We start from the raw sequence: 17,217 nt of genomic DNA, 5'->3' as shown, positions 1-17,217 counted from the left end.
CTGGCTGTGTGCCTGATAGTAAACAAGCAACGAGAGCAGTGTTGGAAATGTTTTAAACACAAAAGGACAAATTAACAGGCAAGGAAGGGAACCAAACGCTTATGCATCAGGCTATCCTGGCCAGGCGAAAAATGATGCCATCCCAGGCTTCCTCCAGGCACTATTTTTTTCCAGGCATACTTTCCAGGCCTTCAACCAAACAGGCACATAGTCCCTCGGCAGTGCTGTAGCACCTCAGTGGTGAGCATCGACATCCATAGTGGTCGGATGAATTACAAGCAGGAGAGAGGGAGAAAGAAGGAAGATGATGTCATATGTCCCAAAACAATCTAAATCATAACAAAACAACTCAAGGGGCAAGTTTATTCGGTTTTAGAGATTCCAGGGTTAAAATTGTATCAAAATTGACTTCAGAGGGTTATTTGTCCACGAGACACATTTGGGGTGGACTTCTTTCTTTCAATCATCTCCCGTTAACAACAAACAGAAACTAGGCATTTCCTATTTGGTGCTTCAGGCGCTCATTATAGTACATTTAGTAAACGGCCGCACACCCCATCAACCAGCTCGCATTTTTTGAACTGGCCACTTTCTTGTCGATGTATGCTACAGTAGCCAACACGCCACCCTTATATGATGTGTTTACTTACATCTTCTTCACTTTTTTTCTTTTCTCTTTCTTTTTTCTTTTTCCGTTTCTTCTTTCCTTTTTGCTTTTTGCTTGTTCCTTTTTTTCTTTTTTCTAGAATGACTTTGTTAGGTTTTTTGTTTCTTTTTATTTTATTTATTTTTTGTTTATGTTTTTCTTTTGCCAAATGCGCTCAATTTTGTGAACTCTTTTTTCAAAATCGATGAACTTTTTTCCAAATGGATGAACTATTCAATTCCATGAAAGTGATGAACTTTTTTCAAAATTGATGAACTCCTTTCAAAGTTGATGATTTTTTTAAAAGATGGTGAACTTTTTTAGAAATGGATGAGTTTTTTTTCAAAAAAAATAAATATTTCGAAAATCGATGAACTTTTAAAAGATTTTTGAACCTTTTTAAATTTGATGAACTTTTTTCTATATCGATGAATGTTTTCCCAAAATTGTGAATTGTTTTTCAAAATCAATGAACTTTTTGAATTTTTGAAAAGTCAATGCGGTCAACTACGAGAGGTCAAAGGTTCAATGCTCAACTGATGGCCAAGTTTTTTTTAATCAACTGATGCCCGAGCTAGCAAGGAGCTTTTTTGTTCACATTTTACGTTTTCTTATTTCAAATAGTTTATCCCGAGTCAAATAGCGAAATCACTAATTAAGAAGTACTCGTTGTAGAGAGCACTCCACTTCCCAGGTCGCGACAAGTGGCGTACATGCAGCGCGTCACTTGTCGCAACCTTGGAGATTTTCCTTTTTTTAGATCCGTTTATTCAAAACATTTTATCTCTTAAACCGTGCGTCCAAATCTCGAACCGTTTTCACCGTTGGATTCCTCGCGTCGAGATCTTCAAAACTAGATTCCATGTTGATAGGTTTTGACGAATTTTTTTTTTTCACGAAAAAACCGGATGAAAAAAACCGAGCGAAAAACCCGGACCAAAAGCATGGTTTTTTTCCCTTTCCGAAAGAGGCACGTCTGTGCCTCTCGCGAAATCACAACCGTGCCTCTCGTGAAAGCAAAACCGTGACTCTCGTGGAAGGAAAAAAAACAGAAAACGCGTTTTTTTCCGTTTCCGAGAGGCACGGCCGTGACTCTCGCGAAAGCACAACCGTGCCTCTCGCGAAAGAAAAAAACAGAAAACGCGTATTTTTTTCTCTTTTCGAGAGGCACGGCCGTGACTTTCGCGAAAGCACAACCGTGCCTCTCGCGAAAACAAAACCGTGACTCTCTCGAAAGAAAAAAAAACAAAAAACGCGTTTTGTTTTTTCCTTTCCGAGAGGCACGGCCGTGACTCTCGCAAAAGTACAACCGTGCCTCTCGCGGAAGCAAAACTGTTACTCTCGCGAAAGAAAAAAAAATAGAAAATGCGTTTTTTTCGTTTCCGAAAGGCACGGACATGACTCTTGCTAAAGCACAACCGTGCCTCTCGCAGAAGAAAAACTGTGACTTTCGCGAAAGGAAAAAAAACGCGTTTTTCGCGCAAAAAAATTTTTGAATTTTTTTGATCGAAAAGCTAAGAAAGACCGGGGGAAAACCAAAACGTCAAAAAACCCCGAAAAAAACCCGTTTAAAAAGCCGAAAACACGTGCGGAAAAATAAAAAAAAACCAAAATTCGAAGGGAGCGTCTAGAGCGCGACACGTGGCAAATGGCTGAGAGCACGCCAAATGGCGCTGATCATTGCGAGGTTTCCGAAGGAGCGCTTGTTAACTAGTTCCTCCCGTCAAATAGCGATGTTCCTGCTAGTAAACGGCAAAGTTTGCTCGGTGTTTATTGCAGGCTTCCATTTTTCGTGTTTGGGAAACTAGGCCTAAGAACAGCCCGGTGAACCTTTTCTGGGCTGTTGGGGCCATTCAGCCCGTAGCGCCAAAACGAAAAACTCCCGCTCCGTATTGCGCGGGCTCTCCCTTTTTCGGGAGCCTTTTTTCCCGGGTTCTTCGGAAGTTGACTCCGCGAGGCAATACCAAAACAGAGCCGCTTCCCCGGGGACACGCCCGTCGATCCCCGCCGCTCGCTTACCCCCACCTCCGCCATGGCCGACGTCCCCGACGAATCCGCCACCCAAACCCAGGTATGCTTCTTCGCGAGGGTCTCCTCCTATCTCCGCTCCTTGCTTCTGTTCCGCCGTCCCGTTTGCCGGCGCTGCGGCGCAATGGGCCCTTCGTCGGTCTCACCGGATTTTGCTGTTCTTGCAGGCCCATGGATGCAGCTCGTACCCCTTCTCGTTCCCTTCCCGTGGGTGCACTCTACTCCCCTGAATCCTGATGAATTATATCCTAGTGCTGTTCCGACAATTTTAGATCTCTGAAACGTGCTCATGTTGTATTCGGTGTTTTTCGTCAGAGCCGCCGGACATCAGGAACTGGTTCTCGAGTTACCAGTACGAGTCGCCGGAGGTGCCGGAGCTGGCTGTTGACCCTCCTGCTGTTGACAACGGCAGCGAGACCCAAGACCCGTTGGAGGTAAAGAATTGCTGATTTATGTTTATCAGATTGCACCCAAGTTGCTTCTTCTCTTGCTACCTTATCCCAATTGTATTCTCACCGATTCAATTTTCTGAATTGTGCATGCTGGGATCCAGTTCCGGGTGGCTGGGCATTCGTTTCTGAAGCACGCCCCTCGGGATGGCAGTACCGATTTGAAGGGGGGCTGGTTTGGGAGCCAAGCTGAACCTGATGAGGTTTCTGCCAGAGAAGATATCCTTCCGATTTGTAGGAGCACGGTGGAACAGGGCACGAAAAGGAAGCAAAGCCTGCGGGGGCTCTTTGGGTCAGGTTTTCTAGACGATTATGAAGAAGCTACTCAGACTGAAAGTCAGGTTGTGTCGCCTGTGCAGAGAAGTGCAGTGGATCCTCCGTGGAACCGCAACTGGGTCGGCTTACGGAGTAGAAAGCGCATCCATGAAGGCGCACTTGAACACAGCGAGCTGCAGACAGATAGTGAAAGCACTTGTATAGCTGAAACTCAAACTGAAAATCCGGTGGTGTCGGCTGCACTGAGAAGTGCAGTGGATCCTCCGTGGAACTGCAACTGGATAGGCTTACGGAGTAGAAACCGCAACCACGAAGGCCTAGTTGAATACAGCGAGCTGCCGACGGATAGTGAGAGCACTTGTATAGCTGAAACTCAAGAAAACCCTGCAGGAGGTTTGGAGATTGACCACAGAAAACGGCCAGTTAATTGCGGCGGTACTAGTTTAGCTTGTATTGAGGAAGGTTTCCTAGAAGATGACATTGAACACTGCAACCTGCCAGTTGATTCTCACAGTAAAGGCCTGGCACATGCTGAGAAAACTAAGCAAAGTCTACGAGGGTTGTTTGGAGCAGGTTCTTTAGACAACCATGATGAAGCTACTCAAACTGAAAGTCAGGCAGTGTTGCCTGTGCTGAGAAGTGCAGTGGATCCTCATTGGAACTGCAACTGGATAGGCTTACAGAATAGAAAGCGCAGCCATGAAGGCACAATTGATGACAGCGAGTTGCTGACGGATAGTGAGAGCACTTGTATAGCTGAAACTCAAGTAAATCCCCCAGGAGGTCAGCAGACCAACTACAGCAAACAGCCAGTTAATTGTGCTGGTACTAGTTTAGCAGCAGATACTAGCCTAGAAGATGGCATTAAACATAGCAACCTGCCGGATAATTTTCCTAGTAAAGGCCTAGCGGGTAGTGAGAAGCCTAAGCGAAGTCTGCGAAAATTGTTTGGAGCAGGTTTTCTCAACGGTTGTGATGAAGCTAATGAATCGGAAACTCGGGTGGTGTCTGCTGTACAGAGAAATGCAGTGCAGCCTCTGTCAAATTGCAATGCTGCAGGCTTGCCTCACATTGAACATATCCATGAAGGCGCAGTCGGATATAGTGAGCTACTGGCAGATCATGAAGTCATCGGTATAGCTGAAACTCGAGAAAATCCCCAAGCAGGCCGGGTGATTGAACACAACAGACTGCCTGTTAACTGTGGTAGAATGAGTTTATTAGCAGATACTGAAGATGGTTTCCTAGAAGCTATTGAACACAGCAAACCACCAGTCAATTCTCATAGTCAAGTCGTAGCTGATACTGAGATAACTGGCATCAAACACCACATGCTGCCTGCTAATTCTAATGGTATTGGTTCAGCTGTCACAGAAGAAAGCTTTCCTAGAGATGAAATCAGCCGAAGCAAGCGTAAACTGGAGCATAAGAAAACAGAAGAAACAGCTGCGGCGGATGGTTTCGTTGCCATCAGGACAAAGGTGAAGTCAGCTGAGAATTGCAGGACAAACAAGATTTCCAAGGTCTCAACAGGAAGAGAGAACACAACATTGCAAGAGAACCGCTGCATTTCGGGGACTACACCTTTGGGCCAAGGTAGCACTAGAAGCCCCATGTCAGATAGGACCAATATTTCAGAAGTTGCTGGAGCTCCATCACTGGAGATTAGCGGCAAATGGAAGCACCCTCGTAAAGGCAAGCCCAATGTTGGACCTCCGATGATACAGCTGCGGTTGGAACAATGGGTGCGCCGAGTGTAACAGTTTAACATTGTTAAGTTTGGTATGGAGAGTTTTGTCAGGATGAAGCTGGAGTGTTCACCTGACAAATCAGGTGTCATGTTCTGCTTTGGTTTTCCTGCCAAACCTGCATTAGAAGTGCATCTCCTTTGCATCGACCAGAAGTTCCTTCGCAACTGCTGCTACATTCATCTATCTGTTATGGCGTCATGGTATGTGCAGCTGACTGAATGTAGTAGATAAAGTGCAGAACTTTACATCGAGCGTTCAGTTGGGATTGGACTAATTTACGAATTGGGATCTGTTGAACATGTCGTACTAGCTGTTTTTCAGCCTTCAAAGTGTCAAGGCATAGCATGCTACTCCCACCATGATTGGTTAGTAATTTTTTTAGTGGACAGTAAACCTTGCTCTGTTTCTGTTGTTGGTAAGAACCAGTGTGGTTTATTATGAAATATATACAAGCAACTAGATTGGAGAGGCGTGCATTGTTGCGCCCGTCCCTCTATGGATATGAATTATGAAAGAATGACATGACAAATATTATAGAAAGAGTGGTATGGTAGATCAAATGCCAATGCTTTTTTGGCAGAACAAATTAAATGCATTATAATGTACTATAGCTCAGTAGAAGAACAGCCTCCATGCCTCTTGAGAAGAGTCATGTGTTTGGCATTCAGAATATGTGCATATTACACGATTGAAGTTTGAGGAAATGATGAAGAATGGTGTGCACCTTTTACTGAGTTATATAGCCAGGTACTACCTCTTCCTGCAGTATTTGGAATATTGGTTAAAGTCTGAGACAATGATGAAGAATGGTGTGCACCTTTTAGTTTTAACCTGTGTAATTAGCTGTTCAGCAAGGGGATTTAATTCATCACATCGTGTTCTACTCCCTCCGTTCCAAAATAAGTGTCGTGGAAACTTATTTTGGAACGGAGGGGGTACTCCCTCTGTAAACAAATATAAGAGGTTTCAGATCACTAAGTGATCTAAAACGTCTTATTCTTGTTTACAGAGGGAGTATTTGATAGTGCCAACTTAGCTTGTACAAAGTTGAGCATAGTCAGACCCACAAAACATACTATGGGATCAGAGTTATGGTGCTTGTCATAAACAAGGAAGAAACAGATGCAGCTGTGATAAATAATGCTCTGTCCACTTAACTGAAAACAAAGATAGTTTTGTATGCCACGGCCCACAGGCACTAAATACCACTACTGAACCTTGAAAGAACAGCCTCAGATATCCCTTGCCATATTTCTGAATCCGTGAAATGAAGAGCATCATGAAACATCAGTCTAACTGAAGTTGCCTTCGGTAATATATACAAGTTTGATTTAACTATCAAAGATTTTACATGGAATACCATAAAATCAATTGTACATTATGTGATCTTTGTCTTGATGATCGGGAAAACTAGCCAAGAAATTACAAGGCAAAGCCAACATATACTGCTATTACCAACTCAGTTTCATTTCCATAGGTAGGATTTAGAAGGCCTCCAGCCAATGTTATGAAGAACCCCTGCCTTGAGCTCATTGTCGATGAATATCATGATTCACGACACGGCGTGTAAAAAGGTAAAGGTCAAACAGGCAATGCAGGATTTAGGTTATTTCTGTACAAAAACACCAGGTATGTGCTGCAAAGGATATGTCACTGTTAATGTTAAATACGTCTGTCTTTCCAAATTTTCTGACCCCAGCCAAGGATGCCCAGGCTGGCCGTATTTCGACTCAGTTTGTAAGATGACCATCTCATGTTCTTTATAAGAGAAAAAAGGATCAGGGAAGGAAATTACTCTCTCCGTCCGGAAATACTTGTCATCAAAATGAATAAAAGGGGATGTATCTATATGTTAGTAAAGTCGTTCATGGTCCTTGCATCTCATTGCTCCATGTGTCGGAGTAAATGACCACGGGTAGCCTAGCCGGCTCCCCCTGGCTCTTCTGAAAAATTACAAGCCGATCCGGCCCTCGAGAATCCAAGACGTGGGGTCGCCTTCCCCTTGCCGGCTGTCTCCCAGGCTGGCTATCGAAAGGCGACCCGACTTTAGCCCTCATGAAGAAAGCTGCGGGAGGGCCGGCTTCGAGAAGCCGGCCGCGAGAAGGCCGACTCCAAGAAGTCGGCTCCCACAAAGCGGTCAAGATCGTACCCTTGAAGTCTGCATCCACATAACGGCGATGTGACGGGGCGTGGCTACAGTAAAGCCTGCCACCCCCGAATCCCGGAGCACGCCTGGCATAGTGCGTCGTTCGGGTGGCCATGGCCCGTCCGGCACGGCACTGTTGCCACGTTGACCCTGATGTCATCCACGACGGGCTGCCAGTGCGGCCCACGGGCGGTGGGCCCCTTCGGGCAGAGAGACACCCGAAGGCGGCCAGACCTCCCCTAGTCGGCCCAAGATAGAGCCGGCTCTCCACAGCCGGCTTGCCACCTCCCACGAAGGAAACACCCCATTAAGGAGACAAGACGCGGTGAGGCTATAGCGATCACCCGCCGGACGGCGGCACTGTAGTCACGCCCACCTCGGCGAAGCCCTCGTCATCAGGATTGAGCAACAGTAACCAGCCACTGACAAGGCCCTGGACAGTGGGGCCTGCCTGTCGACCAAGGAGCCGGCAGCCATCGGGCCCCAGCATCGGGCCCCATACCCAGCCGGATTACCATTGTACCCCCGGGGGGTAGGCCTATATAAACCCCCCGGGACACCCATGCAAAGGGTTGATCCAAGCTAGTTCTAGACACCACATAGAGAGGGGAGGAGGGCTAGCCGTGCTCTACTTCTTCTCCTCACAAAACAGCTCAAGGAGCATCGTGTAGCTACTTGTTCATCTAGTGATCATGCGGAGATCTCGCAGAGCAGCAGTAGGGGTGTTATCTCCACGAAGAGCCCCGAAGCTGGGTAAGATACGCCGGCGTGCATGTCTTCGCCTCATCCCGCTTCCAGGCACCGGCGACGTCTTACTGGTTCCCACAATGATAAGCCACCCGTTGGCATATGTCGCACCTACCACCCGACATTTGGCGCCCACCGTGGGGCCAGGTGCACCGTCGTCCGGAGACCTGTTCTGGACGAGAACCCTCTTCCTCTCCAGCGAGCGTAGCTAGCCCGGCATCCACGACGCGCTGCAAGGCGTCACCAACGTCTGCGCAGCGAGCGGCCTCGCCGATCTCCTTGACAAGACCCTCATCTCCAACGAGCTCGCCTCTGACGCGGGCACCGACCACCTCGTCAACCTCCTCGGCCAGCTCCACGTCTCCGGCGAGCCTGCTGTGGACTTGGAGTCGGTTGGCTCCACCGATCCGATGCCTGTCGACTCCGACACGGCCTCACTCGACACTTTCCCCACCGACGTCACGATCTACAACGACCCGCTTCCCCGGGCCGATGGCTGCGACGCTGTCACCACCGAGGTGATGGTCATCGGCCACGGCGACGCTTCTGACGAGAGTGCCCACGACGCCCCGCATGCGGCGGTCCACGACTTGACCATCCCCCTCCCGGCCGATGCCGATGCCGAAGCACTGGAGGCTCGCCGCCTCGCCCTCCTCGCGGAGGGCCGAAAGTTGGCTTCCATGAGACGCCTCATTGAGGCCCACCGGCGCGAAGCCGACCGCGCCGCCTTTGGCACGCCTCCCCCAGGCGGGCCCAGCCGGGCCGGCGTTGTCAGGCAGCGCGGCGCTGTCATTGCCGACACGCCAGGAGTCGACCGCCCAGTCTACGCCACTCCACTTGAGAACCTGCGTGCCGCCCAGGCGGCCGTAGACGAGCTAGACGGATTGGGGGCCGAAGAACTCACCCACATGACCAGACGCATCCAGCAGCTAATCGATGCGGCCGCGTAGCGGCACGAAGCCGACGCCCGCGCGGAAAGCCCTCCCCCGCGCTGAGATCACGGCGCGACGTCCCGGACGCCGACTGCGGGTAAAACCCGCGCGCGGCACGAGAAAGAGCCGGCTGCCAGCCGAACCCGAACCCGAATCTCCATCGAACGAGACGCAGAAGGCCATCCCCGGGCCGTGGAGTGGCGGGGCAACCCGCCTCCACCTCGGCCCCGTGGGGAGAGATATCCCACCCCACCGCCTATTGCGCATCCGACTCTCAGCGTCCGACTAGGTCGTCGCGAAGGAGTCGGCGAGAACGACGCCCGCCATCGGATCGACCGCCTAGCGCGATCCTTGGTGCTGGAAGAAGAAGATGATGTCGGCACGCCTTGCTTCGGCCCCGCATCCGCGACGAGCCTTTCCCTAAAGGGTTCTCGCTCCCAAGAGACACGCCCAAGTACAACGGCTCCGTGAAGCCGGAAGATTGGTTGATCGACTACTCCACGGCGGCTAGCATAGCAAACAGCAACAGGCGCGTTGCCGTGAAGTACGTGCCCCTCATGCTGCAAGGCACGGCGTGGACCTGGCTCAACAGCCTCAAGCCATACAGCATCAACAGCTGGCTAGACTTCACAGAAGCCTTCGTCCGCAACTTCACTAGCACCTACAAGCGGGCTCCCAAGCCCAGACAGCTCTCCTTGCGTGTACAAGGCCCCGCCGAGTCCACTCGTGACTACCTCACGCGTTGGGCCGAGCTCCGCAACTCTTGCGAAGGGGTGTACGAGGTGCAAGCCATAGAATACTTCACTGCCGGGTGCCGAGAAGGCACCCTCCTCAAGCACAAGCTTCTCTGCGACGAGCTGACTACCCTCGACGAGCTTCTGGACATAGCGGACAAGTACGCCACCGCCGACTCCTCAATGAAGACCGAGCTCCGGGTAGACGCGTCCGGGAAAGTACTCAACCCGGCGCCCAAGACGCCGGCTGGGGATTCCGGCCGACGCCCACACCAGAACGACCAGAGCGCAAGGGCCCCGTGCCGCCCTCCACCAGTTGGCAGGTGGCCACAGTCGAAGACGAGCAGCCCGAAGGGCGGCCCGCACCCAAGAAGCAGAGGGGCGGCAAGCCGGCTTGGCAGCCGGCCTTCTCCTACGAGCAAACTCTCGACGCCCCATGCAAGTTCCACAGCAGCGCGAAGCCGTCCAACCACACAACCCGGAAGTGCCACTGGCTCACCCGAATCTCCAAAGGCGAAGGGCTCGCGCCGCCTCCGCCTGCCGGTCCGCCGCCTCCGGCTCCGCAGCCGCCGACCGCTCGGCCTGCAGTCAGAGCCGTGCACGATGAGTTCCCCGACGAGCATGCCGCCTATGTCGTCTTTACAAGCCAGCCCGAAGACCGGTGCGACAGACGCCGAGAGCACCAGGAGGTCAGCATGGTCGCTGCCAACCCTACCGAGCACATGCACTGGTCAGAAAAACCTATCAGCTGGAGCCGGGCCGACCACCCAGAGGTGATGCCATCTCCCGGCTTTTATGCGTTGGTTCTGGATGCCACCCTTGCAGCGGACAGACGCGCCACCCGTTTCTCCCGCATGCTGATAGACGGCGGGAGCAGCATCAACATCCTGTACCGTGACACCCTGGAGAAGCTGAACGTCAAGACGAAGCAACTCATGCCTACTCGGACTGTGTTCCATGGCATCCTACCCGGCCTGTCCTGCGCCCCCATTGGCAAGATCAAGATTGATGTACTCTTTGGGGACAAGGAGCATTTCCGCCGGGAGGCGATCTGGTTTGAAGTGGTGGACCTGGAGAGCCCCTACCATGCATTGCTTGGCCGACCTGCCTTGACCAGGTTCATGGCTGTTCCCCACTATGCTTACCTCAAGATGAAGATGCCGAGTACCAAAGGCATCATCACCATAGCCGGCGATTACAAGAAATCTTCCGAGTGCGCAGCAGCCAGCAGCCGGCTGGCCGAGTCCCTTGTGATTGCCGAAGAAAAGAAGATATTGGACCGAGTCGTGGCCATGGCCGGCAAACAGTCGGCCTTGTCCCCCGATCCCAAGGAGTATGATGCCCAAGGATCTTTCCAGCTGGCCAAGGAGACGAAGAAGATACCTCTTGACCCCGAGCACCCAGAGAGGTTTGCCGTCATCGGGGCAAACCTAAACAGCAAATAGGAAAGTGAGCTCACCGATTTCCTCCGTGAGAATCGGGACATCTTTGCATGGTCCCCCAAGGACATGTCGGGTGTTCTGAAGGAATTCGCCGAGCACAAGCTACACGTCCGAGAAGACGCAAAACCAGTCAAACAACCCCTCCGCCGACTGTCGGAGGAGAAAAGAAGGATCGTAGGAGAAGAGATAGCCCGGCTTCTGGCAGCCGGCTTCATTATGGAAGTTTTCTTTCCAGAATGGCTCGCCAACCCGGTCCTCATGCTAAAGAAGAACAACAAGTGGCGCATGTGCATAGACTACACGAGCCTCAACAAGGCCTGCCCCAAAGATCCCTTTGCCCTGCCAAGGATTGATCAAGTGATAGACTCCACGGCCGGCTGCGAGCTGTTGAGTTTCTTGGATGCTTACTCAGGATACCACCAGATAAAGTTAGATCCGGCAGACAGTCCGAAGACCGCCTTCATCACGCCATTCGGAGCCTTCTGCTACCTGACTATGACATTCGGCTTGAGAAATGCCGGTGCCACTTTTCAGCGTTGCATGCAGAAATGCCTCCTCAAGCAGCTCGGCAGAAATGCCCACGTCTACGTAGACGACATTGTGGTGAAGACGGAGAAGCGCGGCACCTTGCTGAAAGACCTCAAGGAAAAATTTGAGAACCTACGCCGGTTCCAAATCAAGCTCAACCCCGAGAAATGCGTGTTCGGAGTGCCAGCCGGCCAACTCCTAGGCTTCCTGGTTTCCGAACGCGGCATCGAATGCAACCCAATAAAGATCAAGGCCATTGAGAGAATGGCGATTCCCACCAAACTTCGAGACGTCTAGAAGTTCACCGGATGCTTGGCCTCCCCGAACCGCTTCATCAGCCGGCTCGGAGAGAAAGCTCCCCCCCTCTACCGCCTCATGAAGAAGACCACTCACTTCGAGTGGAATGACCAAGCCGACCAAGCTTTTCACGAGCTGAAGAAGATGCTGGCCACGCCGCCTGTCCTGGTGGCACCGACTGAGAAAGAGCCCATGCTCCTCTACATTGCCGCAACCAGCCGGGTGGTCAGCACCGTCATCATAGTCCAACGCCCAGAAGAGGGCCGAGCCCAGCCGGTCCAGAGGCCGGTGTACTATTTGAGCGAGGTGCTGCCTACCTCGAAGCAGAACTACCCACACTACCAGAAGATGTGCTACGACGTGTACTTCGCCACCAAGAAGCTGAAGCCCTACTTCCAAGAGCATCCCATCACGGTTGTATGCACCGCCCCGCTGGCCGAGATCATAGGCAGCCGGGATGCATCCGGCCGGGTGGCAAAATGGGCCATCGAGCTGGCCCCGTACACGATTTTCTACCAGCCTCGCACCGCCATCAAGTCCCAAGCATTGGCCGACTTCCTCGTCGACTGGGCCAAGACCCAGTACCTGCCGCCAGCTCCCGACTCCACTCATTGGCGCATGCACTTCGATGGGTCCAAGATGCGCACCGGCTTGGAAGCCGGCGTCATCCTCACCTCTCCCAAAGGCGACAAGCTCAGATACACGCTGCAAATTCACTTTGCCGCCTCCAACAACGTGGCCAAGTATGAGGCGCTCATACACGGGCTCTGGCTTGCCAAAGAGCTCGGCATTCGCCGGATCCTATGTTATGGCGACTCGGACTTGGTGGTCCAGCAATCATCCGGCGACTGGGATGCCAAGGACGCAAATATGGCAAGCTACCGCTTCCTCGTTCAGCAGATCAGTGGGTACTTTGAAGGATGCGAGTTCCTCCATGTACCGCGAGCCGACAATGAGCCAGCTGATGCCCTGGTGAAAGCACAAGTGCTCCCTAGGTGGTTTTGATAATTGATGACAACATATCTCTTGTTGGACTAACATTTCGATCTAGCATGTTTCAGACAAGTTCAACAATGGAGTGGCATGGACTAAAGGTTGTGGGAACTCCTTCAAGATGCTAAGGACAAAGGATTGGCTAAAGCTTCAAGCTCAAGACTCCTCATTTTACATTTTAGTGATCCAAGATCACATTGAGTCTTTAGGAAAAGCCAATACTATTAAGGAGGGATGAGGTGTTGCTTAATGAGCCTCTTGCTTCATGTGCTTAGTGATATGCTCCAAAACCCTCAGCTACTTTCCCACTTCCACATATGACCTAAACCCTAAGCCAAACTCGGTCCTACCGATTCTTCCTATCCGGCGCCACCGAGTTCCACTTGTCATAAGCCACTGTCAAACCCTAATCATTTCGGTCTCCCCGATGGGATCTCGGTCTCACCGAGATGGGCTTGCAAACTCTCTGTTACCCATTGCAATATTCTCGGTCCCACCAAGATATGCAATCGGTTCCACCGAGTTTGCTTGGCCAAATCTCAGTTTCACTTATTACCCAAATCGGTCCCACCGAGTTTGAGTAATCGGTCAAACCAAGTTTTGGATTTACCCTAACCCCAGCACATCGGTCCCACCAAGTTGATCCAGTCGGTCCCACCGAAATCTCTAACGGTCACTAGGTTTACATTTTCGGTCCGACCGAGTTTATTAATTCGGTCCCACCGAGATTGGAAAACTGTGTAACGGTTGGATTTTGTGTGGAGGCTATATATACCCCTCCACCTTCTTCTCATTCGAGGAGAGAGCCATCAGAACGCATACACCATTCCAACTCATATGTTTTGAGAGAGAACCACCTACTCATGTGTTGAGACCAAGACATTCCATTCCTACCATATGAATCTTGATCTCTAGCCTTCCCAAGTTGCTTTCCACTCAAATCTTCTTTCCACCAAATCCAAATCCTATGAGAGAGAGTTGAGTGTTGGGGAGACTATCATTTGAAGCACAAGAGCAAGGAGTTCATTACCTACACACCATTTGTTACTTCTTGGAGAGTGGTGTCTCCTAGATTGGCTAGGTGTCACTTGGGAGCCTCCGACAAGATTGTGGAGTTGAACCAAGGAGTTTGTAAGGGCAAGGAGATCGCCCACTTCGTGAAGATCTACCGCTAGTGAGGCAAGTCTTGTGTGGGCGATGGCCATGGTGGGATAGACAAGGTTGCTTCTTCGTGGACCCTTTGTGGGTGGTTGCTTCTTCGTGGACCCTTCGTGGGTGGAGCCCTGTGTGGACTCGCGCAACCGTTACCCTTGGGTGGAGCCCTGTGTGGACTCGCGCAACCGTTACCCTTCGTGGGTTGAAGTCTCCATCAACGTGGATGTAGGATAGCACCACCTATCCGAACCACGGGAAAAACATTCGTGTCTCCAATTGCGTTTGAATTCTCCAAACCCTTCCTTTTACATTCTTGCAAGTTGCATGCTTTACATTCCGCTGCTCATATACCCTTTGCATGCTTGCATGATATGTATTGTGTGTGTTGAAATTGTGCCTAAACTTCACTTAAACCGAAAAAGCTTAAAAATTGCAACTTGAGCATTATGTGTCTAATCACCCCCTCTAGACACATCTACTTCTAGATCCTACAAGTGGTATCGGAGCTTTGGTCTCCATTGCCTTGGTTTAATCACCATTGGAGGAAGATGGATGTGTCTACATTAGGGAGTCTTAGGCATAGAGTGCCTATTCTTGATGGAGAGTACTTTCATGAGTGGAAAAATGAGATGCTTGTAATCTTCAATCAATATCATTTGAACAAGTATATTGCTAGCCCTTGTGCACCTCATATTGATCCATTGCATCCTACCCTAGATGAAGACATTGACATGATTCGCAATCTTAGAACTATTGAGCTCATCATTAGAGGATTGCCCAAACATTTGATTGCTAATTTGCCTACTCAAAATTGTGCCTATACTATATGGAAATTTCTTGAGGAACGATTTCCCAATCATTCCTTGAAAACTTTGGATGAAATTCTCCATAAATCTATTGCCCTGAGTAAGATGAACTCTGGTGATCCTAGTTTTGGTAAATGTCTTCTTGAACTTGCCAATCTTAAGCATGCTAAAGGAGATGTTGGAATCATTAATGATATCATACTCAAAGCTATAAGAATTCATAAAAGTGACCACTTTGATGATTATTTATCTGATGAATTACCCTCTCTAGGAAATGATGAATCACAAGATCATGATGAACATGAATATTATGATGATGATGATAGTGACTTCGATCTTGATGATGCAATGAGACATTTTGGTCTTATGGCAAATCTTCGAGGATATGAATCAGGAGGAAAGGAATGGCTTCTTGATAGTGGATGTACTGATCATATGACCGGAGATGAAGAGATGTTTCGTGAGCTTGCTGAAAATGACGGCCCTCGAAAATATGTCACCTTTGGTGATAATTCAAAAGGTAAAGTGGTTGGCCTTGGTAAGGTGGCCATCTCACATGATAGTTCCATTAAAAATGTCATGCTCGTTGAATCTCTGGGCTACAACTTACTTTTAGTATCTAGACTTGCTGATTTCGGTTTGAATGTCCTATTTACTGAGGTAGATTGCCAAGTATTTCATCGAGACAATCATAAAATGGTCTTTACGGGTATGCGTAGAGGAGATCTTTACATTGTCGATTTCTCTAAAAAGGCACAACCTAAAACTTGCTTTGTTGCTAAATCCTCAAAAGGTTGGTTGTGGCATAGACGACTAGGTCACGTTGGCATGAGAAACCTTGACAAGCTTATTAAAGGAAATCATATCCTTGGAATTAATGATGTCATATTTGATAAGGATAGACTTTGCAGTGCTTGTCAAGCAGGTAAACGGGTTGGAGGAAGACATCCCGTGAAGAACATCATGACCACAAGGAGGCCACTAGAGCTACTTCACATGGATCTTTTTGGTCCCAACGCCTACAAGAGTCTCGGTGGAAATTCTTTTGGTCTAGTTATAGTTGATGATTTTTCAAGATTTACGTGGGTGTTCTTTCTTAATGACAAGTCGCAGGTCCAGAAGATCTTCAGAAACTTCGCTAGGAAGGCCCAAAATCAGTTTGATGTGAAGATCAAGAAGGTTCGGAGTGACAACGGAACGGAGTTCAAGAACGCAAATGTGGACACCTTTCTTGACGAAGAAGGGATTTCACACGAGTTCTCGGCTACGTACACACCTCAACAAAATGGAGTTGTTGAGAGGAAGAACCGGACGCTCATCGAAATGGCAAGAACGATGCTTGATGAATACAAGACGCCAAAGCACTTTTGGGCAGAAGCGGTTGAGACAGCTTGTCACGCAACAAATCGCTTATATCTTCACAAGCTACTCGGCAAGACGGCATACGAGCTCCTCACCGGTAACAAGCCTCAAGTTGGATACTTTCGAGTATTCGGCTCAAAGTGCTACATTCTTGATAAGCATCGTCGTTCAAAGTTTGCTCCTAAATCTCATGAAGGTTTTCTACTTGGTTATGGCTCAAACTCTCACACTTACCGTGTCTACAACAATTTCACCCGAAAGGTTGAAGAGACGGTAGATGTGAAGTTTGATGAATCTAATGGCTCGCAAGTAGAGCAATTGCCAATTGATGTAGGAGACAAAGACCCTTCAGAAGCAATTCAAGACTTGTCCATTGGCAAAATTCGTCCAACGGAGGTGAAGGAGAGTACTTCATCCGTCCAAGTGGAAGCTTCTACTTCACGACAAGGTGAACCAAGAATCGACACGGAAGCATCCACAAGTGGGACACATCAAGATGAAGAAAACGAGGAAATACGTCAAGACGAACATCAACAACCTCCTTCTCCACCACGACAAGAGAACGACGACGTCAACAATGAAGAAGGCCAAGAAGAAGAACAAGATGAAGAAGATGTTCAACGAAGACCCAAGCAAAAGCTCTCACGAGTTCGAGCAAGAATTGCCAAAGATCATCCCGTCGAGCAAATCCTCAATGATATACAAACCGGGAGAATCACTCGCTCAAAAACTCGTTTAGCTAACTTTTGTGAAAACTATTCATTCATCTCTAGCATTGAACCCATGAAGGTTGAAGAAGCATTGGAAGATCCGGATTGGATAAACGCTATGCATGAAGAGCTACATAATTTTGAGAGAAACCAAGTTTGGACATTGGTTGAGAAGCCCGACAACAACCACAACATCATTGGTACCAAATGGGTGT

At 49.5% G+C, this 17,217-nt stretch overlaps 1 protein-coding gene across 1 annotated transcript; it reads left to right on the top strand.

The window, feature by feature from the left end:
* Window positions 1-2,585: 2,585 nt before the first annotated feature.
* Window positions 2,586-5,293, top strand: LOC123190370 (uncharacterized). Its single transcript, XM_044602998.1, has 4 exons — window positions 2,586-2,717; window positions 2,842-2,881; window positions 2,990-3,108; window positions 3,228-5,293. The coding sequence occupies exons 1-4, from the start codon at window positions 2,679-2,681 to the stop codon at window positions 5,157-5,159; spliced, it is 2,130 nt and encodes a 709-aa protein (XP_044458933.1). The 5' UTR covers window positions 2,586-2,678; the 3' UTR covers window positions 5,160-5,293.
* Window positions 5,294-17,217: the final 11,924 nt, after the last annotated feature.

This window comes from Triticum aestivum, chromosome 2A (assembly GCF_018294505.1).
Source record: "Triticum aestivum cultivar Chinese Spring chromosome 2A, IWGSC CS RefSeq v2.1, whole genome shotgun sequence".
Lineage (NCBI taxonomy): Eukaryota > Viridiplantae > Streptophyta > Magnoliopsida > Poales > Poaceae > Triticum > Triticum aestivum.
The sequence above is the reverse complement of the archived record's forward strand: the minus strand, read 5'-3'. Positions and strand labels throughout refer to the sequence as shown.